Source organism: Leptopilina boulardi, unplaced genomic scaffold (genome assembly GCF_019393585.1).
Source record: "Leptopilina boulardi isolate dan_hultmark-lab unplaced genomic scaffold, ZJU_Lbou_2.1 LbouV2_112, whole genome shotgun sequence".
NCBI lineage: Eukaryota > Metazoa > Arthropoda > Insecta > Hymenoptera > Figitidae > Leptopilina > Leptopilina boulardi.
In genome coordinates, this window is record NW_026137655.1 from 4,343,585 (window position 1) to 4,365,080 (window position 21,496).

Here is a 21,496-nt window from a genome sequence, read left to right on the forward strand (position 1 = left end):
TCCTTTAAAACTGCCATCATTTATTCTCTTTTGCAAATTAAAACACGTTTAAAAGTGTAAAGTTTTAATTTATGTTTTTAATTTACAATAAAATTGAAGTTAGTGTACATAAATTTAAGAAAATTTTATTTTAAATCAACTATATTTAATAATAATAATAATTATTATTATTATTTGAATAAACAATTTCTTCTTAACTAAAGAAAAATGAATTTGCCTTGGATTATTATTTGTCATCAACATTACAATTTTTTTTGTATTTTCTATTCGTTTAGAATAAAATTAAATTATTTTAGAGATTTTTGAAAAAATATTATGCTGTTGGTTGGCAAGCTGCGTAGAATAGTATTTCAATTTCTGTAAAAAAGATTTTATATGAAATTTGTATGTGGTAAGGAATTTAACATAATTATATACTTTTTGACCATTTTTTCTTACTTGGTCCACATGTGTTGGCACAATCAACAGCACTAGGATTGTCATATGTAGCCATGTCACTCGCACAAACAGGATTAAATTGGGGTGTTTTTGGACATCCTGGGCAAGTCCTTGGAGTAGGTTGGTCTCTTCGAAAAGGTGTTGTCCTTCTTATAGTTGCTTGTGTAGTTCCAATTGATGGATTTTGATTATCTGGTTTGTCGCTCCAAATCCAAGGTTCTTCAGTAGTTGTTGTTGTTCTTTGACATTGCACCAAAGCAACAAAAACTGTATTTTTAAATTAATTTACTTAGTCGTATGCCACAATCAAAGATCTATATTTTACAGAAAATTTTATGTTCTCAAAAATATTCACTCACCAAGAAAAAATATAAAAATTCGAGCAGAAAACATTTTCTCTTCTTTAACAATGAGACAAAATTGCGACGTTCAAAGATCGAGGATAACTTGTACTCTGCTATATGCATCTCAATTAACTGGAAATTCCACTATAGCCATGTGTAGATTGCATATATGTGTATATACATTTGTGTACCTATATATGTATTATAAACAAATCAATAATTCAAATTCAAAATTATGATTCGTGAGCATACGTTTAACTTTGAATAAAAAAATAATTTTTTTTTCGATGCTCAGTAAATGTGTTCTCCATTTAATTAACTTTAAATAAAAGTATCGTAGAACTAATAATCTTATAATTCATTACAAAATTACATATGAAAAGTAGAATAATTCTGTATCTAAATAATAAATTTATATAAAATCTTTTGTAAACGATAGCTCGCATTAAAAATTTATATATAGAACAAAAGTCAAGTAAAAAATTGAAATTATAATAAAATATATTAGAGGGACATAAAAGTTAAATTTGTAGAATAGGTACATACATATATAAAATCGAAATATATTTCACAAATTCACATTATTTAATTATATATGTACATATCTTTACTTCTTCACTTTCCAAGGTTGACCACCTAAACTTTTAATCAAGTTTCTTTTTAGAAAATATTTGAATACACTCACTTTTTATACGTGTGTTAGAAAGTCCCTTCGTTGAATCATTTGAACATAAATATATCAAAGTTAAAATGAATAAATTAATAATTATTTCAGGTAAGTGCATATATTATTAAATTATTAATTAAATTTTTTTAAATCTTTGCAAATACTTGGATTTTTTATTTATAGTTTATTATGGAATTTTACAATTTACTTCTGTACTATCAATTGAGGGACAGACTCCTCTCAAAATAATACAAGATTTTACTCAAGCGGATGGATTTATTTTCGATGGTCCCGCAGAGAAATCTTCCACTAATATTAATGAGAATTTTAGTGGTTTTAAGCTTTCCGCTATAAGTACATCTGCTCCTGGAACAATTTTCGGTCGTCGTAAAATAAGCCATATAAGCACCTTTGAACATTGCTTTAAAAATTGCCCTGTAAGTACTATATAAAAATATTATTATTATTATTCCGTCTATTTTGAAAATTTCCTGTATATATATTCACTTTGCAATTGCAAAAAGAATTAATTTTTTTATACAATGTACCAAAATTAATTCAAGTAAAAAAATAAAATTTTAGTCTTATCATTAATATAAAAATGGACGGAAATCGGGTCAACGCACAATATTCAAATAAAAAAAATTTATATTTTTTTTTCAGTCAGGTGAAGAAAAAAAACCAGTATGTGGAAATGATGGCCTTATTTATGATAATGTAAAACAAGTACATTGTGCGCGAATTTGCGGTAAATGTGAGTATTATTTATTACTCATTCATATACAATAAATATATTATATACATATACTTATATATTTTTAGATGTCCAAATAAAACCCTGTAATGAATCTACAAATTCTGATAGTGGCACTTCTAGTCAGCCATTGCAATTATTTTCTGATTGTATGAGTAGTTGCTCGGTAAGTGTTAATTAATCTTATTATATCTTAGAGTTGATTTAATTGATTTATTACTTACTATAGAAATCACTTGAATACAATCCAGTTTGTGGAAGCGACGGAACTACATATGACAATTCAGAGATTATTGCATGTGCTCAAACTTGTGGAAAACGTGAGTTTTATAACTAACTTTACATGTAAAGGTAATATTTTTAAAAACGGATTAAAATATTTTAATGATAAATTTTTTTTCAGAAATAAAAATTGCATCTCATGGAATATGTACTTTTAGAGTTTAAGACACTTTTTTTTATTTCATAACAGTCAACTTTTTTATATGATGAAGATATTATATTTTTTAAAATTAAAAAATACATATATATATATATATATATATAATACAAAGCCTTTCAAAATGAAAAATAAATAAAAATATAATTATAATAAGTTGTAAACATATGTAGGTATTAACAATTGACAATTAAATATATTATTATCGCTTATAAATTCTTATGTAAATTTCAAAATATAAATTTCTATATATGTAAACTCCTATATAATTATTATACACAATATGTAAACAAATAACAAGAAAATTTAACATATATTTAAAATAAGACTTTGTGATGTAAAAAGAGGTAATGTTTTTGGCCACTTTATAGCGCTAGTTTTTGACATACTAAAAATAAAAATTAAGCCTATTTAATTTATTTATGTTTAGAATTTGTAAACATTCCTTCTTTTTCATAAAACTAGAAATAAAAAATTGTAAATTAAAATCCATCTTGTTTGACTTTTGTGTGCATTTATAAATTTTAACTAACTGTTGAGCTATTATGATCCGCCCATCTAACTCTTCGTGAAATTTCAAAATTTCCACCATGAATTCCATAAAGGTGTCTTGCCAAAATATCAGCCCTATCTTCTTCAGCCTGTTTTGCTTCTTTTCGATATCTTGTAATTGTAATGAAACAGCCAGCAATTAAGATTATTTGAATTATGAGCCACAAAATGATAAGACTAAAAGCGACTACTGAATTCATGCAGATATTTCCGTTATTATTCAGACAAGTGTCAGGTTTGGAATGAAGACCGGATAGAAGAAAATCTGGATTAATATTGTCATCTTCAACAAGAATTAAAAATTGCAAGGAAAGTTCGTCGAGAGCACTGGATTCAGAATTTTTATTTATTTCATATACATTTGCATCAGTCGAATTTCTGTTGATTTCACGACGTTTTCTACCATAAGAAATCTGTCTGCTTTTACATATGGTCTGAAAAATAATTAATATAACAATTTATTATATGAAAACTGTACAAAATCTTTGTCAGTGTTCGTGCGCCGCTTATCTTATATTTAAAACATTTTACATTAGGAATCTGCTTCAACTAATCACTTACCGGTTCACATTTCTCTAAGCAGAATTTGACTACAACAGTAAATCTTACTCCATGACTATCTGGAAATCTAAATGCATTGAATTCTCCAATTAACGATCGATTATCGGCTGGATCTTTCATAAGAGCAGGAAATACATTTGAATCAATCGGGCATCCTGTTTCATCGAGAAGAAGAATAGATGCATCTCCGAGATTACTACTTGACACTAAATGACCTGCTTTAATATCGTACGTCCCTAAAAATAAAGTAATTTTTTTATTTCTTGGGTTCCTAAAATCAAGGCTTTACCATTATTTACCATTGAGAGGCTCAAGTTGAATTTTAAGAATAAGTTTTTGTCCTAATTTAGTGACTTTTGCTTCTTTGAAGAATTCATCCAATATTTTCATGTGCACAGTAGGCACTTGTGATGATGTATTTACTACCGTTGATATTATTGGCGGAATTCCAGCACTAAAATTGATAAGCAATATTTGTAGAATGTAATTTCGATGTTGATTTTTCAATTAATTTAATAAGCTTTTGAAAACTGACTCTGGGTTTAGAAATGTGAAACTAGAATGAACGGAAATATTTCTAGGTTCCGGCATTGTACCATCATCCAATGAACATCCAACTCTTACAGCTTGATCACCTTGTCTTTGTATAATAGGATTGAATTGTACAATAATAGTGGACCAGACCATTATATGGGTTCTACATAAATAATTTGAAAGACAATTTTAAACAACATGAAAAAAACTAATGCTAAGAGAAATATTGATTGCGTAGGTATTATACAGGTTTTCATTATTGATGGAGAACGCTGGAGTGATTCCACAATTCATGTTGCTAGACATAAGTTCATTTACTTTTGGTATTGACAAATTAAGTATAGTCAAATTATTTCCATTTCCTTGAATTCCACAACTGTCACTGAATCCACTGGCGTACATTCGCCCATGAAATGGCTCTGATGTTTCCAATTCCACTATTAAACTCGAATTGCTACATTTAACTTTCACTAAACAATAAATAAGTTTATAAATAAATTAAATAATTATTATCTATAGTAATTGTTTAAACATACAATCAAGACATGGTTCTCTTTCTTTATAAACTGCACCAGCCATGGGAACTAGGCCACTAGCTCCTGCACTTATTGTATCTTCAGAATTTAAAAAACATGTAGGTTGACTATTTCTTGAATTAGGAATTATAGTATAACTTCTGCAAACGAAACCATCTTTGCTCTCATCACATCTTTTTTCACACTGAAAAATTATTTCAATTTCACCTCATCAAATGATTTCTGCAATTTTGCTAAGTTTAAAATAAGTATATCATCTTACTTCTTCCATGCTGAGATTTGGTATTTTTAAGTCTGAAAGTGTTAAGGATGAATTTCGATATTCTGCATACGAACAATATTCATCCTTTGCTGTGGATAAAATGAAACAATATTTTAATTTTCTTGTCAAAACGAATTATAATATTTAATATAATATAATTATATTTGCTTACATATTTTATGGCACTGACTTTGAAGGTATTCATCTCTGTACCACGAAGCTCGATAAGCTTGAGGTCTTATTCCTCTTTCATATTTTGAAAGAGCACATTTTCCTACTGTATCTCCTATTGTGAGATCACGACTAGTTCGAAACTGGGCTGATTTACACTGTTCTCCTTTAAGTTGACATTAATATTATTATTATTATATTATAATTTTCAAATACGCAAAATACTCGCAATAATTGTAGCACAATTCTTAAAGATAAATCATTTTTTTTCGGAAATGATGCAAATAGTGAGTTATTTTTTTTATTAATTTCTATCTTGCATGAGATCTTATAAAGGACAACCACTTTCTCAATTTGTGCCATGACTACATTACAAAAAAAGACATGTAAAAAATTTTAAAAAAATTTGAACTTTTCATTGCAATCTTTCCAAAAGTTTTCCTAAGCTTTGTGATGTAAATCAAACGTTGAGATGCAATTTAACGTACTATATATTTAAAATAAATGTTTACCTTTTCGAAAACATTTTTCATAGCATTCTCGCCTAGTCATTAACTTTGGCTGCCAATCAGTGCTTGTATCAATAAAAATTGCTCCTATCGTTCGATCCACTTGCCACAGTGTCATTTTTTTACATGCTGATGGAACTAAAACAAATTTGAATTAATAATTAAATTAAATAATTTATATTTTTGAGCATATACAATTCATCGTGCAGATAGTATAATTAATTTTAGTAAAAGAGTAAATATACAAAATCTATTAGTTGAGGATTTATCTTAAATATGGAAAATTTATTAACAAAGATCTTTAAAAGCAAAACAATTTTATGGCTATAACAGTAACTTTACTGCATGTATATACTAATTTCGTCATCAACGGAAGTTGAATTTTTGCAAAAGCTAAAATTTAAAATTATAATTAGAAATTTTATTTTTAAAATGACAATACGCTGAGGAACCTGGCTTCGGTCGAAAGAGTAGCAATTCTTTGTTTGTTTCTTCCGTTGATTGGCAATTAGCTTACCATTGTTGTCCAGGCGGATTTTTTTGATATCAGATAACCAGAAGTATACGTTAAATAAAATAATGAAGAAAAAAGAGTGCAGGTTGAAATTACGCATTAGAGAGTGAACGAGAGTGAAATAATACCTTTTATACAAATTTTGTGATAAAAAGTGACATTGGGTTCCGGAACAAAATCATCACCATCTGATTGGACACTTAAACATACACTTTTGCTCACGTCAATAAGAAATGCTTTACAATTAGTTTTTTTACATCTGAAATAAAAAAACTAAACTATAATCTTAACAATTAATTGGTATAAGGTAAGTGGCCCAGGCGTCGACACTTTAAGCTGATGGTGATCAAATGATTACCATAATAAGTAAATAATTGTATATTTTTAACTACTTTTAACTTACCTTATCATTTGTATAATTTTTATTTTAAAAATTGTTAAATATACTTGATTTTATGCGTCAACATGTTTTTCTCACTTTGTGGTATAAAAATAATAAATTGCATAGATTTCTATGTAATAAGATTTTGGATTGCTCAAATGTTAAAGAAAGAAAAACACTTTAAACAGTTTTACGAAGACAAAAGAATATTATAAAAATGTTTAGTATATATTCGTGCGTATGAATATGTAAAAATGTATAATTATATGAGACCATGAACCATAAGTTTTATCGAAAGTTTAAAATATATAATAAACATTTATCTAGTATTTTTTCAGATTTACTGAATCGTTTTTTTTTATTTAACAAATAATTAGCACCTTTCAAAGCATGTATTTACAAGTCCTTGAGAATTCGCACCAACAAATAACGTTGACTTATTGTTAATACTTTCTGGTTTCATGTTGATAATTTTTTCCCATCCTGTATCCAAACAATCTTGAGAACATCCTAAAATATTAATAATATTCTCTTTATTTTGGTATTTAAGTATATTGTTGAAGAAATTGAATTTCTTTCAAAAAGTCAAGAGATGAATGATTCAATTCAATGAATGAGAAAAATGAATAAATTAGTCAAGTTGCACTGCAAAATAACTGAGATGACTGTAGTCTGCCTGCGTCTGACTTGAATATTGACTTTTATCACTGCAAACGCAAGAGACGAATCTTTTCATATATTCGCGCTGATGAATCAGTTAAAATTCACTGATTATAATCAGTCTGCTTAAGTGGTGGTAATAATTTTCAAATCTAATCATATATTAAAATTTACAGAATTTATATGCTTACCTATCCTGATAATTCTGAAAAAAAAAATAATGCCAACAAATTTGAGAATTTTTGACATTTTCTAATACTTGTTTAATAATTTTTGAAAAGGTTTTAAAAATAAATTTCCGTATCAATCACACGTTTGACTCGAAGTGATTCTAAGGTTGCTCATCATCCTCGAAACATCTCACTGTCCATTACCATTGCTCGACGTCATCCGCAAATCTCGTGTTACATCACAACCCGGCACACGTGGATATTCATATTTGTCTATTTGAACTTTTAATCTATGATATACACAGGCAACCTTATATTCTATAGTTTTCTACTGGCAGAATATTCGTGCAATAGCAACTCAAATCTTGATCGATTTTGCATTAACTCGTCAACAAGGACTGTAAAATATAAAGAAATTATATACAATATATTATGGTATATGTAAAAGCTTAATCTTTTTACGCAGTAAAAATATAATGGCAAATTAATTGCACACTGACAAACATACAAATATAGTTTTTTTTTTTTGAAAATTTTCTAACAGTTAATTTTAAATTATTTTCATATTAATACGAAAAAAATATAATTATGATATTAATAAATTCTTTTTTTTTTATTGCTATGACGTAGCTTTTGGCTTCATCAAAATTTTAATGTGTGTAATACAAATTTAATGATATTTACACTCTCTTATTTATATTAAAAATATATAAAAAGATATACAATTTGTATCCATATTTAAAAATTCAACTATCACAAAAAGGTGAAATCATTCGGAACATTAAAATTATCGAACGCAGACATAAAGGTGCACGATTAACTGAATACGACTCATCGGATGTGTGCGTGCGTGTTTTTTTATGTAAAACTGTCTTATCGAATTTAAAGTAGGTCATTTTTCCAACTTTTCTTTTCATCTGAGTATACACACAAAATCACCAAAATTGATAAATTTTCTTTTAAAATCTATATTTTTAAATAAAACTTTTCGTTCAAAGTTCACTTATTATTAACTAAAACGCAATTTGAATTTGCTTTGAATATATTCATTTTTTATTTTTTTTATTTCATTTAGGATATATTGTAAAATTTCTACAAGTATATTGGTTGTATTGAATAATAATAATATTAGCGGAAAAATATTTTTCTTATAGAATATTTCACAAAATTACATAGTGTCAATTCATTTTTAAAAAAAGTATAAATTAAAATATATTTAAAAATATACCTATCTTGAAAATTACATTTCCTCTTTGAAATAGCCAGCCAACACACATAACAACATCACATTTTAATGCATAATTATCTTTTATATATTTTTAATAATTTTATTTTATTATTGATTAAAGTGTCATTATTTGTTATTTTAATGAAGAGATACACTGCTTTTGGTTTGAATAAAAAGGTGCAGAAAAATACGAGAAGAAATCGAAAACCGAACGAAACCGAAAGTGTTTGAAGCAGCAGGATAGAGTAGCAAATGGGCCCAACGATCAGACTCGCACTGTCGGTTATGTGAACAAAAGTCTATATGTATGTATGTATCGCACAACTGAAGAGTATGTATAATACTACTTCAAATATAATTTTTTACATATCCCGAGTTTGTAACTGTACATATGTTTGAATATAGGTATCTTATATTATGAAAATTAATGCATACAATTATTTGTACGAGTAAACGCCTATAAATATATATATAATATTAAAGAAGAGGCAACACATTGACAGGTCATTTCACGTGTGACACAAATCTTGTATATACATAATCATTGTGGCATAACACATTAAATATACTTACATGTTTTTTTTTCTATACGCTTATATTTTGCAATATTTTATTTTGACAAATAATATGAGACAAAAAATTGAATTAGACTTCTTGGATGGTTCTCTTATTAAGAAACAAGCAATTTATAATCAGGAAGAGGAATAACTAATTAAATTAATTATTTATTGAAGGTGCACAGGAACATCAAAGTCATCATTTCTGCATTCCAAAGGATAATCAATTAATTATTGATTGTTAAACACATATTCAGTGAAAAACAAAGTCGTCATATTTATTTTTATGTAACTTGAACGATAAAATTTGATGTCATTATGTTGATGCAAAAAATGATAGATTTACATGTTCATAAGTAAAATTATGTAATTTTACATATTGGAAAATATTTGTATCAATCCTCACTGGGCCCCGAATACTCGTGCTTCGATCGATTATATGTATATTTATAATGAGCAGCTTCATTAATGAAAGGTAAAAATTAATTTAGCATATCAGTATTTGAAGGTTGTTAAAGAGCAATTTTACCAATTCTCAATTACCCATTGCGTTGGTTGCGGTTGGTTTCTCGCGTAAATTGTTAATTTCGTAAAAAGAGTTTTGTAACAATTCAACTAAAATTTTAAAAATATCTATTTATTTGTATGGTCACTTAAATTATAAGTATATGTTCTTTAAAATATCCACCATCAGACATTGATGAAATTGATCTGAAAATGACTGAAGGGAATTTTTCTTATAGCTGAAAAGTGGACACATGTACTGCGACACTAAATCGGTCAAATGTAACATATATCCAGAAAACATTTTCTTCGGCATTGTGTTTAGATGAAATAAAAAAATTTCTTTAAATAAAAAGGAATTTTTTCTTTCAAATATAAATAACAATAAGCATGACCTCATTCTTTTGATAATGAAACAAAGTTTGCTTTTTGCTAAATATTATAAATATATTTGCAGGGCAAATTAAACGATTTAGTGCATAAAAATTAATTAACATAAAAAAGTAAAAGATGCAAGGACAAACCGAGGATGAGCCTTGCAAAAAACGGTTCATGGTTTGCTAATTCCCATTCTCTACCTTGACATTCTGATGCATCATAATAACGTATCTTTTAAATCAGTGCACACTGAAATGCACATGCGACCTGACAATAATAGTACATCTCGAAACCGTGTCACGTAAACGACCTCTAAAATTGAAATATGATTTAATTATTAATATTACTATATGTATTTTCTTTAGTTAATAGGCCAAAAGTCAGTAGGATTTTAACTTGAAATTTTTAAGTTGGAAAATTAAAAATGCTTCTATGTCGGTCTACAAGCCGCTGGGGATTTTTCATGGGCAAAAATTTATTATATTATTCTAATAGCCATAAAGTGATGAGATTAATGAATTGCAAAACTCGTTTAGGCTCAATTTCCTGCCGGGCCTATAAATCTTCGTGAGAATGTCAGTTGCTTTGCATTATACAACAATGTACACAATTCTTCTTTTTGTCATATCTCGCATTAGGAACGTGGGACTTTTATAGAAAACACTGCACAATGTGTGTGTCATTTTTGGTGTCTTTTTATCTTCATAAACTATACATTCAAGATACACCAATTATTATTCAATGTCTTTTTGCGTTTTGTCCTATATATGTATATTAAACATAAGTATATTTGACATAAATTATGTCAGTTTATGATGTAAATGTTGCGTACGAATTTTTTAATTCCATTCTTAACTTTCTAACAAACCCGCATTCATAATGAAAACTACCTGCAATACACTCGATTACTTTAAAATTATATCATTTAAGTTGATGTTCTTTTATAAGATACCTGCTAGTTTATTTGGGAAGGAGAATATAGAGAATTTATTACACATCAATTTGTAAATGGTTTAGTAATTATTTTACAGAAACATAAAACGTTGTGAAAATAAATTATAACGAGGTGACCGATAAGAGAAGTAAGAAGCAATTATATCCCACTCTTCCGCATAGACATATGTTCTTTACAACTAAAAAGTCTTTTCATATCCACTGTTGACGATATTCCTATAAAGGGGTTGGCGAAAGTTGTCGTCAATTTTTCAGTGTTTCGCTCTTACAACTATGAGGTTTTTGTCGTGCCTATTAATATTTCTCTCCTTTTATCAAGTTCAAACTGGTGGTAAATATCATATTTATGTTTAAGCTTGCAAGCGAGTTTATCATGATGTAATAAAAATTAGCAGTGCGCAATAGGGTTGCGCAATAAATTTTAATCAATTTAAATGAATAAACTTGAATAAATTTTGAATTTCTTGTAAAAATATAATTTCAGTTGTCAGACGAGATATTAATGATACTAGTGCAAACAGACCTCCAGGAACAGGAGGACCTCAAACAACCGCTTTGCAAAAAACATTGCAAGGTCTCATAGAAATATGTGAAAAAATTCCAGTCATTGGTGGAGGGCTAAAGATTATTTTGCAGAAGGTGGTCTTTGTCATTATCCAGATAGAACTTATAACAAATGGATCAGTTGCTCGATTACTGGGAGGTGCACTGCCCTGCGTAATTAGCCTTTCTAATGGTATTCGTTGCAGTGGAATTAGTCAAAATGGCGGAATCACACAGCTTATTATCAATGACATTGACTGGTTGCCAAATTTACTAGTGCCTGTACTTGGGAAAGAAATCTTAAAATTTATCATCAAAGGTGTTTTGAATCCAATTATAGATGTTACATTTGGAGGACAAAGAGAATTCAAGCCTTCTTAAATTTAGTTTTTTAAATCAATAAGTTTGAAAAAAGAAAACTTATTTTTTGTTCTAGTAATAAAAGAATAATGAAATTTTATATGGACAAAAATTAATATTCCCCACCTCTCTCGTTCAAGCAGGGATAAAATATATTGCGAAAAGAATAAGGCATTACTTTTTGTGCATCTTTATTTTTTGATAACATTTTGCAATAGATGTTTTTTCTGAAATCTGAATAAAATATGAAATGAATTAGGTATAAATAAGTTAGTTAACATAATTCAACATCTTCATTACTTTATAAATAGCGGCATATTCTGACAGCAGGATTCTGAATTGCTTGGGCACTCCTTCATTATCTTTGAGTTTATTTGCAAATGTATTCAGTTTGGAGAAGCCAGTGTCTCTCATGAATTTCCAGACGGCAGTCAATACCATATGCGTAATCTTTTCTGTACTCATGTCGGTCAAAAGAAGGGTGTAGGTAGAGCTGTCACCCCCAAATATAAAGGAAAATGGCCAACGAATTATGTAGTAGATTATCTTGAACGGCAACGTTATGATTCCCTTTAAAAGAAGAAATGGAAATTTAATTATTTGAGTAACCCCACTGCCCAAGGTTCCGACAGCATTGGAAATAGATCTTTTGGATCTCGATTTTGCCATTTGGTCCGTTAGTTTTGATAAGTTTTCTGCAGTGTTTGCAGCTGGTAATCCAATGTCCGTGAAAAACTGGGCAATTCCATTGGTGGTTAGCTGCATTGCTTCTGAAATGGCTTGAGCTGTAGCACCCGAGCCGAAACTAATTGATTCCAGAGCCAGCCAGAGGGCGAGATTTTCCGTTTTGGTAACTTGTCTCCCAACGAATCCAGTCACTGGATTAATGATTGGTCCAAACAAAAATTTTATTGGTTCGGCTATTACGTAGTACGATAAAATGATAGGTTCCAATATGACTCTAATTGAAAGTGATATGGGCGTATAGATTCCATACTTGATTCCGTACTTGATTATATTTAATGCCAACCTAACTGGAGTTTCCAACTCTGATGCATCGAAACTTGGATCAGCGGCTTTCTCCATGTCTTTTACTATAACAAAAAAGAAGCACTGTCAGTAGAAAATAGTACGAGTTTTGAAAAGGAAAAATCTCTGAAATTCACGCACTTGATGGAATAGAATTGTTAATTTTGTTGGTAGTTTGACCACCAGGTTTGGTGACTTGATTAGTCACGGGAACAACGGTGTTGTCAGCAGTGGAGATGCTGAGAAAGCAAGCCCAGAGGACTAGGACCAATAATTTCTTCAACATCATCTTCATTCCTGTTGACAAACAAAAGTCTAATGAGCAACTCTTTAAAATGTCTTGTAACACTACACTTCCCCACTGATACTTCCCCACAGTTTTAAACAAGCCATACATACCTTATCTTTTGTTAATTGCCTTTTTCTTTCTTATATTTTTAGTAAATTTCAAATCCTTAGCGTTTTTACAGTCAACTTGAATATTTATAAAAACAATAATATTATATGAAACCAATCATTTTTGACACACTGAAAATCAATTTTTTCTACATAAACTTAGGGTTGAAAAAAATTAATTTACATTTGGTTGATTACGGCGGAAGCTTTAAACTTTAAGTGTGGGTTAAACGATAGAAATGTTTCCTGGGGAACACAATTTATTAGAGAAAATGCTAAGTGGGTGTAGTTAAATGTACATCGCAATGCGTGACGTCAAAATTCTAGTTTTATCAGTAGAGCGAGTTGCACTTGGAAAACTAGTACGATAACCTTGGATGAATTTGGTATTGTTTGTAGACTGATATGGATAATAATTAATAAGGTTCAGGAGTCCTGAGCTTCTACAGTTTTTTCGATGAAAGAAGAAGCAAAAGAAAATATATGGACTTATTATTGTTCAATCAAGGCTTTCTAGAAGCGTGCCTTTAGATAATAAAGTTGACATGCGTCTCAATTTTATTTAATTATTAATATTATACACCTAATATTTTCAACCAAAGCGTTATGTTATAAATTAAGTAACTTATGTGCATAATTTCAAAATTTTATTTTAGTTTTTTACTATTTGAATGGTTAATTATTACGATATTTTACCTAATTTGAAGATAAAAACTTTTTAAATAAATTATTCTTAATGAGGTAAAACTAACTCAAGAATGTTTTTTAAAAGTTGCTGGTGCAATTATCATTTTTTAGGTACCTTGGCAATTAATTATTTAACATCGACAATGACCTGTTTTAATAAATCTTATAAAGTACAAAAAATATCTATAATTTATTATTGCTTATACTTTGCATATGTTATTATAATTGTAGTATGCAGGAATATGGATTAAAAGAAGTTGATTAAACTCAATTTAATTGAAATAAATATGTTTATTCGCATATAGATATAGAAGAAATGAAGAAACTTATTTAGTATAATGAATAGTATACTGCCTTTTTCTGAGATGTTTTGGTAGTAATTTATTAAAATATTATAAGCTATTAATATTATAAATATTGAGCTATTTTCAGTAAAAAATTTTAAAACATAAAAAGACAATTTTTTCATCAAAGATGGGTTAGTAAAAGTATTTTTCCAATTGTATTATATCTATAGATTTTAATTCTTTTTCAACTGAGTACATTCTATTACCCATGGCGTGATAGACTTAAGATTGCAAGGGAATGTTTCACCATACATATTTTCCATATAACTTTGAATTAGTTGTAAGAGAATTTGAGTCAGTGGCCAGAATGCTGTCCTTAAAGTGCCAACTATTCCATTGGTCTTGGGTTGATTGATGGAGTCTGGAGTCTTGATAGATATAGCAACTTGAGAATCCTCACCTTTTATTTTTTTAAAATTAGCTTTGAAAAAATCATCTTCACATGGCGTATAAGTATTGCAATGCAAGGTTTAAAAATAATATTTTTAATAAAAATTCTTAATTATCAAAACTATAATGTTTAAAATAAAAGAATTTTAATTTGTAAAAATAAAGAAATTACATTGCAAAAAGAATTATCTTATTTTAAGGTGTTTTGGTAGCGTTTTTAAGACATTAAGATGTTTAAATGCTACAAAAACATCTTAAAATAAGATACTTCTTTTTGTATCTGTGTCTAAGTACTAAAAATTGTGTCCATGTCGAGTTTTAAAAATGTTTGTTTAGTATAAATCAAAAAAATATTTACCCTTGGAAGTGACAATAAAGCATGCAAATATAAAAAACAGAAGAATTCTGCAACTTAATTGTTGGGGCATGATGATGTGAATCTAAATGCGACTTTTGAAGTAAATTTGATTTTTCAAACTTGAAATCTATAACAAGCTTTGTTATAAACCTTAGACTCAAAGTTTGTCTTTCGTACAGTTATACATATATAGTCCGAACCAAGTTCTTGGGCTTGGTTTATTTTTTTTTTTCTTTGCAAAATACAGCGCAAGCGCATTTCAATTTCCTTACGCACTTACGTGCGATTTCATTTGACAATATAATATTTAGCTAGTATAGTAATATTTAAGTCTAAAAAGTTAATATTTATTATCTTAAATAGGGTCGGCCTCTTAAATGTAAAGCAAACATAGTTCTGATTGCACTATAAAAAGTTAAACGAATAAATATTTGTCAATAAAATCAATCGCGAATAGTAATCGATTTTTGAAGAAATTTCAATACTTATAAATTGGCTTGTACAAACATTCATTGTTTTTTATATGACCTTATTGCATAATACACCTATGAAGTATCTATACTATCTATCTGAAAGTGCACGCGTTAAATGTTGTTAAATTACAACGTATATAAAAATTGTAAAGGGGACAATTTGATTGATATCATTAAAGATAAATCAAACCAACGAAGCAAATCGTCATACTAAACAATTTTATTAGGAATAATTTTTTCGCCTTGTTAATTTTTTATAACTGAGGTAAATGCGCAGTTTTTATTGTCACTCATTGTCAGCTTTTATTCTAAAAGAAAAATATTTCTACAGTGATGGGGGAATATTAATAGTAAGAGAAAATTATTATATTATTGTTATTGTCATTTCTAAGCGCGATCCATATGATTTTATGAGAGAGCAGTTGAAATATAAAAATTAAATAAACATGGTGCAAGTTTTATGCAAATCAACTTTAATTTTATTGATAATTACATGCAACACATCTGCCCAGTTAATAAGACCTTTAAATGTTTATAAAAACATTATAGAAGGAATACATTTATATTTTAACAATACATGCATTATTTTATTACACACTATCCAACATCCAATGGAAACACAAGGTGAGTGAAAATTTTTAATAAAAAAGGAATACAAAAATTAACTATAATAAATTTTTTTTAATTTCATTTCAAATAGCTTTACACGAAGCTGGTTATCTAAAAGATCTTCAACTTTATCTCAGTCAACTTTACATACGTACAGCTACAATGAATCTACATACATTAAAAACTGATGCAAGCAAATAAATTTATTATAATTTATTATTAATTACCTAAGTAAAAATAATTCTTATCAGATTGTTTATTTTTATTCTCCAAATTTTATTACAGATAGGAATTGGTTACTTCAATTTGAAACGGCCTCTTTTTGTTCTGTTGAATGATTCTGATGAACTCAAGATTGAATTTGCTCATGTAAATATTAAAAATGTTGCAAAATCTAGGTTTTTAATTAAAAACTAGAATACTATTTATTTAGAATTTTATAAAAAACAGGAAATTTCACCTTGGATATCAATGGCTTATCCCACTTGGATAATTTTCTTTCGAGAAAATACAACAATTGATTTTTTTTTTAAAAACATCTATATACCTTTTGACTGCATATTTTTGGTAGTTGAAAAAAAAGGTGATAGTGATAATGAAGCAACATTATCAGAAATTTATCAAATCGATAAAGAAAGAGAATTGAGAATATCTGTCTTTGGATATTGGAATTTGCAATTTGGAGTGACAACACCAAACCTCGGGTTGTACCAACGAAGGGGTGATTTATTCGGACATAATATTCGTGTGTCGTCAATTGAGGTTCCTATATTGCGTTTTTGTAAACATTATTCTAGTAAAGTAAAACGTTTTAGTTATAAATAAATAATTAGATACATATCAATTAATAATAATTTTAAAAAATTACTTTCACTTTAATATTAAAAGGATCCTCCTGTATCTTTGATTATTCGTAATCAGTTTGGACAAATGGTAGGATTAAATGGATTTTTTGGAAAAGTTGTTTCTCTTTTGGAACATGGTATGAATTGCACGTAAGCTTCTTTTTTATTTTCTAAAAGAAAACAATGAATTCAATCCTCAAGTTGACACATTTAATTATTTATCCGTTTTCTTTTTCGATTTTAACTTGTCCGTTTCTTTTTTATCCTTTTCCTCTTTTTTTAACTTGTTCTCTTTTTCTAAATTTAACCTTATTTTTTTGAATTGTCTAACAGTTTCTTTTCGAAAATACTCTTCTTCACTAGCTGAAGCTTTTTCTTGAAAAATATCCGTTTTTGTACCGTCTCCTTTTCTTCTTCTTCTTTCATAATATCTTTTATTTTGATATATTGAAACTCGATTACATGTTATGTTGAACATTCTCCGCACTGTTCCCCCAGCCATTTTCAAACACATTCATTCAAGATTTTCATGTTTAATTTTAGTGATTTCGTTTGGAAAAAACTTGTAATTAAGATTTAAGAATTTTCAAATATCATTTATAAAAACTAAATGTTTCATCTTGAACAATGAAAAGTTGTTTTAAAATTTTGAGGATACAAGGACAGACATTTTGATAGCTATTGACGTCTGTTGATTAACAGTTGGCAGTTTGGCTTTTGTTCGCGAATGAATTGAATGAAATTTAGCATTTGTTTCTATTTCAGCAAGGTTTGATTTTTTAAATGCACTTACAGATTTACCTATAAAGAAGCTCACAATTGGGGACTACGCATGAACAATGGATCTTGGATAGGTGCAATTGGAATGTTAACAAGAAATGAAGTTGATTTAATAGCAGCTGAATTAATGATGGCCACAGATAGACTAGAGGACGTTGAGTATACAACTCCTGTATATACAACAAAGTTTGTTAACTTAAAAGTTAGAAACTTAGCATTTTCCTCATTTCCTGCTTTTCATTTTATAAACAATTTTAGGTGTCGAACTTATATAAAGAGACCTTCCTTTACTGTTGTTAAATGGAAGGCCTATACAGCTCCATTTCAATCTGGTATTTGGTATTCACTTGGAATTCTCATTATAGTTTCAAGTGCTTCGATTTCCTTTGTGAAAGCCGTTACAAAAAATAAAATTGATAAACAAATGAAGAATCGATTAACATTTTCGGAGACAACATTCCTTGTTTTTGGAGCTTTCTGTAGTCAAGGTTCGTCAAATCTCTAAATTTGAATCAGCGAAAAGCCCTTGATTTAGAAAACATATTGTAAGAGATGTATTTTACTTGACTTATTGTCATGATATACATGCAGGAATGGACCCCAGCGCATTGGATACAGTGATGATTATACAATTAGTTGTTCATGTGACAGCTGTTGTTATTCTTGCCGCTTATTCTGCTGCATTAATTAGTTTCTTAGCAGTAAAAGTTTTTATAATGCCATTTACCACAATGGAAGGACTATTAAAAGATGGAACATACAAATTTGGAGTCATTGCTAATTCAGCTGATTTTAGCTTTTTTCAAGTAAAACCATTGTTGTCAATATCTTCGCACTTTGTGAGAATATTGCTCTCAATTTTGACATTGCATATTAGTGCATCAAGCTAATTGTATTATTGTGGATATTCCAAGAAATTTTCTAGACATTTCCTGCAAAATTCATTTGAAAACTTGGAAATATTCCCCTATGAATTAGCTCAACAGGAAGTATCTATAACATTAAAAACATTAAAAAGTTTAAACTATAATAATACGCGGCCAAGTTTGATTCATTGCAATATTCCCTTGAGTTCAATATTTACTCACACATGCAAGAAATGGAGTAGAATCTCATTTATTTTTTTTTTTAATTTCAAATAGAACACATCAGATAAGATTCTCCAAGTAATGTTTGAAGAAATACTTGATCATGACGAATTACCACCTAATTATTATGAGGGTTTAAAAAAAGTTTGTGAAGAAGAAAATTATGCTTTCATGGCAATGGATAATATGGTTGCTGTTTTGCAACCAAAAGTAAATTGTATCCTTGAACCTTTGGATGTCATGATGCAAACAACTATTGGAATGGCTGTTCGAAAATGGAGCCCATACAAAGGAATAATTAACAGCAAGTACGCATGTTTATAACAAAATTTTATTCATAATTATTCACACTCAAATATTTTCATTCTTTATAGTCTTCTCATGATGAGGGACAGTGGAATTCTTCAGCGATTATTTAGTATCGAATGGGTTGTGCAACCTGCAAAGGCAAAGTTCATTTTTTCAGATTTATTTATTATTTTTCAAAGTTGATCTGCAGTCTTCGAAAATCTCAAAAAATACTCATATGTATTTGATATTAGACTATGTCTGACCCAACCAAAGCATTGAACGCACCTTCAATATACATATTGCGAATATTGCAAAACAACTTGTTTATTGTGCTGTGTTTTGATTTTTATTTAAATTCCTTTCTATAAATAAATTTAAATTAATAAAAATTATTAATTTCAGAATAAAGATGGTTGGACTTCAGTAGAAATGATTGATATTCTACCTTTAATTTTATTATTAGGAGGTGGATTATTTTTAGCAGGTTTATTATTATCCGTTGAAAAAACTGTCAGTAATAATTTACACTACTTTGAAAAAGATAAAAAAAGTCACAAGATACAAATTGATAAGTCCAATTAAGATTTTTCTCGTCGTATAATATTATTATCGTCGTATTTTAGTGTGTAGTATTTCTGATTGTTATATATGTCTAATCGCATTTAGATAAATGTTTATTTCTCTGCACTTATTAAATTTTTTTCATGTTGAATTATTATTTCTAAAAGGAATTTTAATATAGAAAGAAAAACAACATTAAAAACATTAACATTTTAAAGTTACGCGGTTTTAGGACTACTTTAGCGCCCCTAACGGACAGACATTCCCTCAAACACCAACGCGTGTGTTATATGTCTGCTTGTGTACACTCAATATTCTCCTCGAACTGTCAGTTTGTTTGTTTACTTTGAAAAAAGGAATAAATATTTAGCAAATTATTAGATAACTATATTTTACAAAAAAAACATACCCTTTGTAAAATATCTATCGCAGTGGATCTGTGGAGACCGTTGTTGTATTATTCAATTATTTGCAAAAAATGAATTGAGATTCATCTTATTCAGTTATCGTTATTGTAAGTCTATAATATAATAAATATTTTATTAAACTTACAATTTATTATTATTAGTCAATTGTTGTTGAGAATAATTTGAATGATATTTCATAATAACGTTTTATCTAATTTATAATATTGAACGTATTATTATATTATATTATATTATACTTAATTTACCATTGAAATATGTCGAAAGGAAAAGTTATTAAGTCTTATTAACATGTTACTAATATTCAAGTTTGTAATAGTGATATTTTTTAGATTATCTTTTTAAATTATGGCGGATGAGGAAAGTTACTCAATGAATGAGGACGTTTCAAAAAATAATCCAGTAATATCAGAGACCTCAAACTTTGATGAACCTCAAGATACTGCTTGCGTTGAAACAAATTTGTCAGCAAATGGAAATCCACAAATATCTGCTAAAGATAAATCAAAAAGTAATTTTTAGTCAAATTTAATTATTCATAGTTATCACTCTTTAATATATTAATACTTTCTTTGCAGTTTATCTCACATTCAATAAATGCTCTTAAAAATTTGTTTATTTAGTTGACATTTTACTAAAAGCCGCTGGTGATGCACCAATAATGAAGAAGAAGAAATGGGCAGTAAATCCAGATAAGCATATTGGATCTGTCGGAGAATTTATTAAAAAATACATCAAATTAGAACAGAACGAAAAATTAGTAAGGCATTTAAGTTTACTCTAATGACTTAGTATATCATTTTTTTCTAAGTATATCAACTTATTTTAGTTTCTCTACATAAATCAAACGTTCGCTCCCGCTCCAGATCAAACAGTCCAAAACCTCTTTGATTGTTATGGGACCGATGGAAAACTAATTATTCATTATTGTAAAAGTCAAGCTTGGGGTTGAAATATGAAAAGAAGAAGAAATGACAAAAGTATTACAATATTCTTTTATTTTAAAAATATTTGTAACTTTAAACAGTGCTGATTTATCAATTTAAATCACTAATTTCTATATAGAGATATCAGTATATACATGTTATTACGTCATATCGTGTACAAATCGATTATAATATTATCATTTTATAAAAAAAAACGATCTTATTATTTTGTAACTTAGTAACAAAATTTCTCTGAGCAAATTTTTTTTTTTTA

At 28.3% G+C, this 21,496-nt stretch overlaps 7 protein-coding genes and 1 long non-coding RNA gene across 9 annotated transcripts; 4 read left to right on the forward strand and 4 right to left on the reverse strand.

The window, feature by feature from the left end:
• Positions 1 to 105: 105 nt before the first annotated feature.
• LOC127281123 (uncharacterized) lies at positions 106 to 962 on the reverse strand. The gene is made up of 3 exons (XM_051304650.1): positions 798 to 962; positions 439 to 705; positions 106 to 357 (listed from the first exon to the last, which is right to left on the reverse strand). The coding sequence occupies exons 1-3, from the start codon at positions 829 to 831 to the stop codon at positions 314 to 316; spliced, it is 345 nt and encodes a 114-aa protein (XP_051160607.1). The 5' UTR covers positions 832 to 962; the 3' UTR covers positions 106 to 313.
• A 423-nt stretch (positions 963 to 1,385) lies between these two features.
• Positions 1,386 to 2,777, forward strand: LOC127281070 (agrin-like). Its single transcript, XM_051304563.1, has 6 exons — positions 1,386 to 1,557; positions 1,633 to 1,886; positions 2,113 to 2,203; positions 2,272 to 2,369; positions 2,433 to 2,523; positions 2,607 to 2,777. Exons 1-6 carry the CDS (start codon positions 1,533 to 1,535, stop codon positions 2,648 to 2,650), a joined length of 603 nt encoding a protein of 200 aa, XP_051160520.1. The 5' UTR covers positions 1,386 to 1,532; the 3' UTR covers positions 2,651 to 2,777.
• Positions 2,778 to 2,968: 191 nt separating this feature from the next.
• Positions 2,969 to 8,978, reverse strand: LOC127281034 (uncharacterized). The gene is made up of 13 exons (XM_051304521.1): positions 8,722 to 8,978; positions 7,515 to 7,891; positions 7,044 to 7,173; positions 6,410 to 6,540; positions 5,771 to 5,905; positions 5,260 to 5,424; positions 5,088 to 5,176; positions 4,826 to 5,009; positions 4,537 to 4,759; positions 4,291 to 4,452; positions 4,055 to 4,209; positions 3,756 to 3,991; positions 2,969 to 3,628 (listed from the first exon to the last, which is right to left on the reverse strand). Exons 2-13 carry the CDS (start codon positions 7,570 to 7,572, stop codon positions 3,167 to 3,169), a joined length of 2,130 nt encoding a protein of 709 aa, XP_051160478.1. The 5' UTR covers positions 7,573 to 7,891; positions 8,722 to 8,978; the 3' UTR covers positions 2,969 to 3,166.
• A 2,090-nt stretch (positions 8,979 to 11,068) lies between these two features.
• On the forward strand, positions 11,069 to 12,117 carry LOC127281146 (uncharacterized). The gene is made up of 2 exons (XM_051304687.1): positions 11,069 to 11,445; positions 11,599 to 12,117. Exons 1-2 carry the CDS (start codon positions 11,388 to 11,390, stop codon positions 12,036 to 12,038), a joined length of 498 nt encoding a protein of 165 aa, XP_051160644.1. The 5' UTR covers positions 11,069 to 11,387; the 3' UTR covers positions 12,039 to 12,117.
• A 74-nt stretch (positions 12,118 to 12,191) lies between these two features.
• On the reverse strand, positions 12,192 to 13,760 carry LOC127281138 (uncharacterized). The gene is made up of 3 exons (XM_051304675.1): positions 13,446 to 13,760; positions 13,188 to 13,343; positions 12,192 to 13,111 (listed from the first exon to the last, which is right to left on the reverse strand). Exons 2-3 carry the CDS (start codon positions 13,339 to 13,341, stop codon positions 12,288 to 12,290), a joined length of 978 nt encoding a protein of 325 aa, XP_051160632.1. The 5' UTR covers positions 13,342 to 13,343; positions 13,446 to 13,760; the 3' UTR covers positions 12,192 to 12,287.
• A 1,775-nt stretch (positions 13,761 to 15,535) lies between these two features.
• Positions 15,536 to 20,042, forward strand: LOC127279470 (glutamate receptor U1-like). Of its 2 annotated transcripts, XM_051301840.1 has the most exons (12): positions 15,536 to 15,962; positions 16,029 to 16,321; positions 16,398 to 16,495; positions 16,592 to 16,675; positions 16,757 to 17,068; positions 17,195 to 17,301; positions 17,947 to 18,117; positions 18,190 to 18,419; positions 18,523 to 18,737; positions 19,074 to 19,327; positions 19,394 to 19,466; positions 19,713 to 20,042. In XM_051301840.1, exons 2-12 carry the CDS (start codon positions 16,144 to 16,146, stop codon positions 19,890 to 19,892), a joined length of 1,902 nt encoding a protein of 633 aa, XP_051157797.1. In that variant the 5' UTR covers positions 15,536 to 15,962; positions 16,029 to 16,143; the 3' UTR covers positions 19,893 to 20,042. The 2 variants fall into 2 exon arrangements, with proteins under 2 accessions (XP_051157797.1, XP_051157806.1); XM_051301849.1 differs by having other exon boundaries at positions 15,536 to 16,321.
• On the reverse strand, positions 19,333 to 19,702 carry LOC127279492 (uncharacterized). Its single transcript, XR_007842644.1, has 2 exons — positions 19,596 to 19,702; positions 19,333 to 19,458 (listed from the first exon to the last, which is right to left on the reverse strand). It is a non-coding gene; the product is annotated as an uncharacterized LOC127279492 (long non-coding RNA).
• A 128-nt stretch (positions 20,043 to 20,170) lies between the features above and the next one.
• Positions 20,171 to 21,442, forward strand: LOC127279485 (autophagy protein 12-like). The gene is made up of 4 exons (XM_051301875.1): positions 20,171 to 20,385; positions 20,629 to 20,807; positions 20,920 to 21,056; positions 21,126 to 21,442. Exons 2-4 carry the CDS (start codon positions 20,645 to 20,647, stop codon positions 21,246 to 21,248), a joined length of 423 nt encoding a protein of 140 aa, XP_051157832.1. The 5' UTR covers positions 20,171 to 20,385; positions 20,629 to 20,644; the 3' UTR covers positions 21,249 to 21,442.
• The last annotated feature ends 54 nt before the right edge of the window (positions 21,443 to 21,496 follow it).

Coding starts and splice junctions, on each gene's coding strand:
- LOC127279470 (XM_051301849.1), top strand. CDS start 16,144: ATGGTGCAAGTTTTATGCAAATCAACTTTAATTTTATTGATAATTACA. Junction 18,118..18,189: donor ACTCCTGTATATACAACAAA/GTTTGTTAACTT, acceptor AAACAATTTTAG/GTGTCGAACTTATATAAAGA. Junction 18,738..19,073: donor CTGATTTTAGCTTTTTTCAA/GTAAAACCATTG, acceptor AATTTCAAATAG/AACACATCAGATAAGATTCT.
- LOC127279485 (XM_051301875.1), top strand. CDS start 20,645: ATGGCGGATGAGGAAAGTTACTCAATGAATGAGGACGTTTCAAAAAAT. Junction 20,808..20,919: donor TGCTAAAGATAAATCAAAAA/GTAATTTTTAGT, acceptor TTGTTTATTTAG/TTGACATTTTACTAAAAGCC. Junction 21,057..21,125: donor TAGAACAGAACGAAAAATTA/GTAAGGCATTTA, acceptor AACTTATTTTAG/TTTCTCTACATAAATCAAAC.
- LOC127281138 (XM_051304675.1), bottom strand. CDS start 13,341: ATGAAGATGATGTTGAAGAAATTATTGGTCCTAGTCCTCTGGGCTTGC. Junction 13,112..13,187: donor TAACAATTCTATTCCATCAA/GTGCGTGAATTT, acceptor TTTTTGTTATAG/TAAAAGACATGGAGAAAGCC.
- LOC127281123 (XM_051304650.1), bottom strand. CDS start 831: ATGTTTTCTGCTCGAATTTTTATATTTTTTCTTG. Junction 706..797: donor AATTTTTATATTTTTTCTTG/GTGAGTGAATAT, acceptor TTAAAAATACAG/TTTTTGTTGCTTTGGTGCAA. Junction 358..438: donor TGCCAACACATGTGGACCAA/GTAAGAAAAAAT, acceptor TCTTTTTTACAG/AAATTGAAATACTATTCTAC.
- LOC127281034 (XM_051304521.1), bottom strand. CDS start 7,572: ATGTCAAAAATTCTCAAATTTGTTGGCATTATTTTTTTTTTCAGAATT. Junction 5,425..5,770: donor TGAAAAATGTTTTCGAAAAG/GTAAACATTTAT, acceptor GTCAACTTAAAG/GAGAACAGTGTAAATCAGCC. Junction 5,010..5,087: donor CAAATCTCAGCATGGAAGAA/GTAAGATGATAT, acceptor ATAATTTTTCAG/TGTGAAAAAAGATGTGATGA.
- LOC127281070 (XM_051304563.1), top strand. CDS start 1,533: ATGAATAAATTAATAATTATTTCAG. Junction 1,558..1,632: donor TAAATTAATAATTATTTCAG/GTAAGTGCATAT, acceptor TTTTATTTATAG/TTTATTATGGAATTTTACAA. Junction 1,887..2,112: donor ATTGCTTTAAAAATTGCCCT/GTAAGTACTATA, acceptor TTTTTTTTTCAG/TCAGGTGAAGAAAAAAAACC.
- LOC127281146 (XM_051304687.1), top strand. CDS start 11,388: ATGAGGTTTTTGTCGTGCCTATTAATATTTCTCTCCTTTTATCAAGTT. Junction 11,446..11,598: donor TTATCAAGTTCAAACTGGTG/GTAAATATCATA, acceptor ATATAATTTCAG/TTGTCAGACGAGATATTAAT.